The 8,809-nt window shown below is 46.9% G+C and overlaps 1 protein-coding gene across 5 annotated transcripts in view; it reads right to left on the bottom strand.

Annotated features, from left to right (window-relative positions):
* Positions 1-198: 198 nt before the first annotated feature.
* Positions 199-8,809, bottom strand: part of esrp1 (epithelial splicing regulatory protein 1) — a 20,708-nt gene continuing 12,097 nt past the window's right edge. For 2 of the 5 annotated variants that reach the window (XM_090189589.1, XM_090189600.1), the window contains exons 12-15: positions 6,174-6,351; positions 5,092-5,218; positions 3,892-4,018; positions 199-2,258 (exon numbers count right to left, since the gene is read on the bottom strand). In XM_090189589.1, coding sequence (XP_090045715.1) covers positions 3,917-4,018; positions 5,092-5,218; positions 6,174-6,351 — 407 coding nt within the window. In that variant the 3' untranslated portion in view covers positions 199-2,258; positions 3,892-3,916. The remainder of the gene's footprint in view (positions 2,259-3,891; positions 4,019-5,091; positions 5,219-6,173; positions 6,352-8,809) is intronic. The other 3 variants (XM_090189570.1, XM_090189580.1, XM_090189605.1) reach the window with 2 other exon arrangements.

The raw sequence follows: 8,809 nt of genomic DNA, 5'->3' as shown, positions 1-8,809 counted from the left end.
GGAGTTCTGTCTTCCTCCTCCAGCCACATTCTGTCAACAGCGGCCTCATCTTAGCAGTACGAGAGAGGTGTGTGAACGCAGCAAATCACAGACCCACTCATCATAGGCTCTTCACTCCAATTTGGTCACTTGATTATTGTAATGAATAATGAATTCGCAGTGTGTTTGATTTGTAATCAATGAGTTTCCCAGACAGGCTTGTTTCACATGTTCTATTTATTAGTGTCAGTGTGGTCACAGGAGAGTTCCCTGGACAGCCAGGGACCCACAGTCACAGCAGACATCAATGTATTACATCATCATAGGCCATTTATAGCTCTACTGTCTAATCTGGCCTTCATGGGAGTAAAACACACTGGTTGAGTTTCAATAGTCTGAAGCGCGGTCCTCTCCTTGCCTCCCCTCAGTCTGCACTGATCTGAAAACTCATGATAGTTGAGAACAATATGTCCTTTTATGTCAGTGAAGTAGACTGTTGAGATGGAGGCACAGTGACATTACAGTAAGGAATCAGAGAGCACAGTGGTAAATCTCCATCACAGTGAGTTGGGACCGAGCTGGGTAAGGCAATAGGAAGTGGTGGAAAAAGTACTCAATTGTCATACTTGAGTAAAAGTAAAGATACCTTAATAGAAAATGACTTTAGTAAAAGTCTAAAAGTATCTGGTTTTAAATGTCCTTAAGTACAGTGGTGGAAAAACTACTCAACTGTCGTAAAAAAGTAGATTCATTAACAAACGCATTATTTTATTTTCGTGAGTCTGCCAGATCAGAGGCAGTAGGGATTACAACGCCTTATATTGATAGGTGTGTGAATTGACCATATTACTGTCCTGCCTGAGCATTCCAAATGTAACTTGTACTTTTGGGTGTCAGGGAAAAGGTATGGAGTAAAAAGTACATACTTTTATTTAGGAACGTAGTGGAGTAAAAGTAAAAGTTGTCAAAAATATAAATAGTAAAGTAAAGTACAGATACCCCCAAAAACTACTTAAGTAGTATTTTAAAGTATTTTTACTTAAGTACTTTACACCACTGGCAACAGGAATAGTAATCTCCTGGCTCTGGGCTCAGCTTGGCATCACATACAAAAGGCAAGGGTGGAGTGGAACTAGGCAAACATAAACAGGTTAGATGGGAGGGGTGTGGGAGTGATTCAGCATTTGACATGTAACTTTTATGTCAGACACTATGCTGTTGATATACAGTATAATCTGTATAGTAATCTGATTGGTTAGCAGTGCTTTATATTTTCCATAACATGTAAACATCTGAGTGTAGCTAGCACTACTAACTTCTTCATGCAGGAGACTTCCTAATACAACGTTCTAGTATTGGATTGTAAAATTATAGAAAGTATAAAGAAATACAATGTAATATAACGTTTTTAGACAGACAGTATAAAATAAAATATATACATATAGTATCTAGAGAGAGTAGTGCACTATGCACATTCCTCTCTCTCTCTCACACACACGCACTTACGCACACATCCACACACTTATACACACACACACACATTCACAAGCACTTACACACATACACAAATGCATGCAAGTCATGAAGAAAGGTTCAGATGAATAATTAGTACTAAACGCAGCTCTACTTCTAACAGACGTCTCCTGAAGTGGTTGTAACATCTAAGAACGTCTCTCTAGAAAGCTTTTTTAAAATACTATGTGCAATATAAGACAGAGCTGCTGTTTGGCTGAGGCAAAGCTCTGATATAAAATACATTTCTGCTCTCAAGCATATACACTGTATATACCACAAAACTCAAGACAGGGAACACACATCAGAGCTGGAGGCCAGGACATTCCCCCACGTCCACACACATGCGCACGTGTGTGTTGTGTGATATTGTGGTGCAGGAGTGTGTGTTGTGTGATATTGTGGTGCAGGAGTGTGTGTTGTGTGATATTGTGGTGCAGGAGTGTGTGTTGTGTGATATTGTGGTGCAGGAGTGTGTGTTGTGTGATATTGTGGTGCAGGCAGGTCAAACTTTCGGCACAGTTTAATATAGAGAGCCATGTCTTATATAAAAAAAGGAAATATAACCACTTTTCACTGTGGCCCTCCAGATCTGGGTGAAACCCCAATGTGGCCCAGTGTGTGGATCTTTGAGCCTTCTACAGCATGTTTAGGTCCAGGTAGTGCCCTCCCTGCTTGGTCAGGAGAGGGGGGAAGGGCATCAGAGCATCACCGCTGCTGGACTGACCAATCATACTGCTCAGTACAGGCAATGCCTCCATAGGACTCTACAGAGAGAGGGAGAGAGGCAGGGAGAGAGGCAGAGAGAGAGGCAGGGAGAGAGGGTGAGGGAGATAGAGAGGCAGGGAGAGAGGGTGAGGAAGATAAAGAGAGGGAGAGAGGCAGGGAGAGAGGCAGGGAGAGAGGGTGAGGAAGATAGAGAGAGGGAGAGAGGCAGGGAGAGAGGGCGAGGAAGATAGAGAGGGAGAGAGGCAGGGAGAGAGGGCGAGGAAGATAGAGAGAGGGAGAGAGGCAGGGAGAGAGGCAGGGAGAGAGGGTGAGGAAGATAGAGAGAGGGAGAGAGGCAGGGAGAGAGGGCGAGGAAGATGGAGAGAGGCAGGGAGAGAGGGCGAGGAAGATAGAGAGAGGGAGAGAGGCAGGGAGAGAGGGCGAGGAAGATAAAGAGAGGAAGTGAAAAGAGAGAAAACGTCAGTACAAGGAAAGGAGTCTATGTGGTTTGAAGGTTTCCTTGCCCCAGCACCAGAGGATTCCATCACCTAGTCCACCACCTCCCCACCTGACACTAGTACAGCAGTGATAACACTATCTAGCACACTACAGCGCCCAGGGAGGAAACGGGAACACACCTTGGAAGGGCTGAGTCAGACAGCACCAGGTAGAAATTGACCATATAGAACAGGTACGGTTCTAGGTTCCACCAGAGAATGTGATTAGAGCGTTGGGCCAGTAACCAAAATGGTTGCTAGGTCGAATCCCCGAGCTGACAAGGTAAAAATCTGTCATTCTGCCCCTGAACAAGGCGGTTAGCCCACTTTTCCTTGGCCATCATTGTAAATAAGAATTTGTTCTTAACTGACTTACCTAGTTAAATTAAATAAAAATCTGATCCTAGATCTGAGGTTAGGATTGGGTGTGTGGTGTATTCTGATCCAAGAGGTTAGGATTGGGTTTGTGGGGTAATCTGATCCTAGATCTGAGGTTAGGATTGGGTGTGTGGTGTATTCTGATCCTAGAGGTTAGGATTGGGTTTGTGGGGTAATCTGATCCTAGATCTGAGGTTAGGATTGGGTGTGTGGTGTATTCTGATCCTAGAGGTTAGGATTGGGTTTGTGGGGTAATCTGATCCTAGATCTGAGGTTAGGATTTGATGTGTGGGATAATCTGATCCTTGGATTTGTGGGGTAATCTGATCTGCACTGTAAAAATATAGATGACAAGAAGGAAATCAGCTGGAATAGGATTGTGAGTTTTGTCAACAAATATGTTGTTTAACAAATTCACAATCCTATTGCAGCTGGTTGCCACAGATCTCGGATCAGATTATCCAACACACCCCATCCTAACCACAGATCTAGGATCAGATTACTACCCCCCCCCCCCCCCCCCCCACACACACACACACACACAATCCAAATGTGAACCATCAGAGGGTAGAAGACATCTGATCCTGGACCAGTGGTTGAGGGAGGAACATCTACTCTGTGTCCCGATCATCCCTGATTCTCTGGTGGAACCATCATCTTTTTTTACAGTGTGGTTTGGGGCATTGCAATCTCCCCTAGCTAGACTCTACCCCGTGACCCCCGAGTAACCCGGAATCTCAAACCACACCCACAACCACGTCGTCCCGGAGACGAAGGAAAGGAGAAACGCCCCATGACCCTGTCAGCCAATCCTTACCTTCCGCCTGCCTAGGACACACCCCTTAAATACACACCCACTCTTTGGGCTGCGTGAGCAGGGTCCGGGAGGGATCGTGATCGTGCATGTTAGCATGAGCGTGCACAAGGCCATCCTCAGTAGCGTACTATAGTGTTGAGGGGGACAGAGACACAGGGGACTGAGACAGAGACAGACTGGGCTGGGCTGTGTGTTCAGAAGAGTCAGCCTTTACAAGATGATTACTGCTGATTTATCTACAGTATATAGTATCACATCAACTTCCAAACTAGTGTTCATTAGCACAGGCTGAACTCACTGGCTATTTCCTAGTGTATCAGTGAGGAGCAGCCTCTTGTAAATCAAGTCCATGCAGGCAGTGGAGATCCACCCAACAGAATGCCTGTGGGTGTTTGTCAGGGAGGGACCAGAACAGGGAGGGAACAGAACAGGGAGGGTAGACCTGACTAACTTGTTTGATAGCCTCCAGGCAAACACAGTGGATACCTGACAGTATAGTACACTCCTCCATTAGCAGATTTGAATACTTGCTTTGGATCGACCGTGAGACATGAGAGGACACGGCAACACATACTATACCGGTCACATTGCACACACACACACTTTCTCTAACACACATGAACGTACACACAGTCTTGTATATCTAACCGTGTGGGGACACACAATTCAGTCTCATTCACAATCCTATTTTTCCTAACCCCTAAACCTATCCTATCCTTAACGCCAAAACCTAACCCCTAACCCTAAAACTAACCCTAGCCCCTAAACCTAATTCTAACCCTAACACTAATTCCAACCTTAACCATAAACCTCCTAGAAATAGCGTTTCACCTTGTGGTGACTAACAACATGTTTGTTTACTATTCATGTGGGGACTTCTCTTCCCCACAAATATAGTTAAACACATCCAAGTACACACACACACACACACACACACACACACAAAAACACACACACACACACACACACACACACACACACAAAAACACACACACACACACACACACACACACACACACACACACACACACACACACACACACACACACACACACACACACACACACAAAAACACACACACACACACACACACACACACACACACACACACACACACACACACACACACACACACACACACACACACACACACACACACACACACACACACACACACACACACACACACACACTGTTTACCTGGTATCCCTGAATGGTGTTGAGCAGTTCTTTATAGGCGAGGCCATGCATACGGACCACTCCCCCAGGGGAGGGCAGGGGGGTGGGAGAGGGGTAGTACCCTATAGTGTTGGGAGAACCTGGGGGACTGGAGAGAGGGAGGGGAGACGAGAGGAGAGAGAGAGTGAGAAGAGGAGAGAGAGGGGGAGAAGAGAGGATAGAGAGGGTGAGGAGAGAGAGAGAGGGTTAAGAAGAGAGGAGAGAGAGGTAGAAGAGTGCGAATAGACGAGAGAGAGAGGGAGAAGAGAGGAGAGAGAGGGAGAAGAGTGAGAAGAGAGTAGAGAGAGAGGGTGAAGAGAGGATAGAGAGAGGGAGAAGAGAGTGAGAAGAGAGGAGAGAGAGTGAGAAGAAAGGGAGAAGGGAGGAGAGAGAGAGGGTGAAGAGAGGAGAGAGAGAGGGTGAAGAGAGGAGAGAGGAGAGAGAGAGGGAGAAGAGAGTGAGAAGAGAGGAGAGAGAGTGAGAAGAAAGGGAGAAGGGAGGAGAGAGAGAGGGTGAAGAGAGGAGAGAGAGAGGGTGAAGAGAGGAGAGAGGAGAGAGAGAGGGAGAAGAGAGTGACAAGAGAGGAGAGAGTGAGAAGAGAGGAGAGAGAGTGAGAAGAGAGGGAGAAGGGAGGAGAGAGAGGGGGGGAGATATAAGGAGTGAGTTGGAGAGGCCATAACAAACACAGCATTATACATCCTGAAATGAGGTGTGTGTGCTTAGAGTCATACAGTAAATATCCGTTAAGGAAAAACCACACGATTTCACATGTGGAAAATCATGTGAAAATGTGTTTTTTGTAACACTTCATGTGTTTTCACTTGTAGTTTCATGTTATCACAGAGAAAGGTCATTGTGGTCTTAGTGCTGTTTGCTCTTCCTTCTGATACCACACTACTGTTCAGTCATTAACTACCCTTGTGTATGTCCCCTCCCTCCCAGCCCCCAAGCCACTTACAGTATATGACTGGATGGTTAATGGGGCTAACAGTTCTTATCTGGGGCACTGACATCATTAACTACCCTCGTGTATGTCCTTCCCCACAACCCGTAATAGTCCTTACCTGGGATAGTATGCAGTGTAGTTCATGTAGAGCTGAGTGCTAGCTGGGTAGTAGGCGTGTCCAGGTCCTAGGGGGCGTGGACTCAGCAGCACCTGCCCAATGGGAGGGAAGAGGCCGGCAGCCTCAGCCGGCATGATGGAAGGGATGGGTGGGAAGGAGTAGGAGGGAGGAGACAGACCTGGGGAGGGGGGATTGGGGGTGGGGGGGTAGTTAGACAACACGCCAAGGCAAGGACAAGGAAAGGACACATGCCCAACACGGCACACAGAGAACTACAGATCCCCTGGTCCCCTCTAAAGATGGCTGCTGTAAGCAGACTACAGTGTGCTTCCCAGTCGTCTACAATGGCTATGTGACATGGTCCGGTCGTAGTTTATTTCTAGGAGAGGCTTCTGCAACAACGACCCTCCTCAATGAACACCTTTAGTTTCTACAGACGTGTGTTTGGGCTTGACTCCTGACCCCACTAATGACCTCACTATTATATCACCATGACTGTTTTACATTTGAGTCATTTAGCAGATGCTCTCATCCAGAGAGTTGAGTGCACACATTTCCATACTGGTCCCCGGTCGGAATCAAAACCCACAACCCTGGAATTGCAAGTGCCATGCTCTACCAACTGAGCTACACGGGACTACACACCAGAACTCAATGACTAGACACCACCATCACTACACACCAGAGCTCAATGACTAGACATCGCCATCACTACACACCAGAGCTCAATGACTAGACACCACCATCACTACACACCAGAGCTCAATGACTAGACACCACCATCACTACACACCAGAGCTCAATGACTAGACACCACCATCACTACACACCAGAGCTCAATGACTAGACACCACCATCACTACACACCAGAGCTCAATGACTAGACACCACCATCACTACACACCAGAGCTCAATGACTAGACACCACCATCACTACACACCAGAGCTCAATGACTAGACACCACCATCACTACACACCAGAGCTCAATGACTAGACATCACCATCACTACACACCAGAGCTCAATGACTAGACACCACCATCACTACACACCAGAGCTCAATGACTAGACACCACCATCACTACACACCAGAGCTCAATGACTAGACACCACCATCACTACACACCAGAGCTCAATGACTAGACACCACCATCACTACACACCAGAGCTCAATGACTAGACATCTCCATCACTACACACCAGAGCTCAATGACTAGACATCACCATCACTACACACCAGAGCTCAATGACTAGACACCACCATCACTACACACCAGAGCTCAATGACTAGACATCGCCATCACTACACACCAGAGCTCAATGACTAGACACCACCATCACTACACACCAGAGCTCAATGACTAGACACCACCATCACTACACACCAGAGCTCAATGACTAGACATCACCATCACTACACACCAGAGCTCAATGACTAGACACCACCATCACTACACACCAGAGCTCAATGACTAGACACCACCATCACCACACACCAGAGCTCAATGACTAGACATCACCATCACTACACACCAGAGCTCAATGACTAGACACCACCATAACTACACACCAGAGCTCAATGACTAGACACCACCATCACTACACACCAGAGCTCAATGACTAGACATCACCATCACTACACACCAGAGCTCAATGACTAGACACCACCATCACTACACACCAGAGCTCAATGACTAGACACCACCATCACTACACACCAGAGCTCAATGACTAGACATCTCCATCACTACACACCAGAGCTCAATGACTAGACACCACCATAACTACACACCAGAGCTCAATGACTAGACATCGCCATCACTACACACCAGAGCTCAATGACTAGACACCACCATCACTACACACCAGAGCTCAATGACTAGACACCGCCATCACTACACACCAGAGCTCAATGACTAGACATCACCATCAGTACACACCAGAGCTCAATGACTAGACACCACCATCACTACACACCAGAGCTCAATGACTAGACATCTCCATCACTACACACCAGAGCTCAATGACTAGACATCTCCATCACTACACACCAGAGCTCAATGACTAGACACCACCATCACTACACACCAGAGCTCAATGACTAGACACCACCATCACTACAAACCAGAGCTCAATGACTAGACACCACCATCACTACACACCAGAGCTCAATGACTAGACACCACCATCACTACACACCAGAGCTCAATGACTAGACACCACCATCACTACACACCAGAGCTCAATGACTAGACACCACCATCACTACACACCAGAGCTCAATGACTAGACATCACCATCACTACACAACTAGACACCACCATCACTACACACCAGAGCTCAATGACTAGACACCACCATCACTACACACCAGAGCTCAATGACTAGACACCACCATCACTACACACCAGAGCTCAATGACTAGACACCACCATCACTACACACCAGAGCTCAATGACTAGACATCTCCATCACTACACACCAGTGCTCAGCTCCACCCACCTCTCCCACAGCCCCACTGATTGGACACACTCCGACTGGAAGACTCGAGCCCAATCCTAAATCAATCCTGAGTCCCTACCTTCAAGTCACTTTTGTAATATTGCTTACACACCTATCCAATACTTCCAGTACAT

This window comes from Oncorhynchus mykiss, chromosome 2 (assembly GCF_057628025.1).
Source record: "Oncorhynchus mykiss isolate SJ-2025 chromosome 2, ASM5762802v1, whole genome shotgun sequence".
NCBI lineage: Eukaryota > Metazoa > Chordata > Actinopteri > Salmoniformes > Salmonidae > Oncorhynchus > Oncorhynchus mykiss.
Note: the sequence above shows the minus strand (reverse complement) of the source record. Positions and strands in the feature narration are given on the sequence as shown.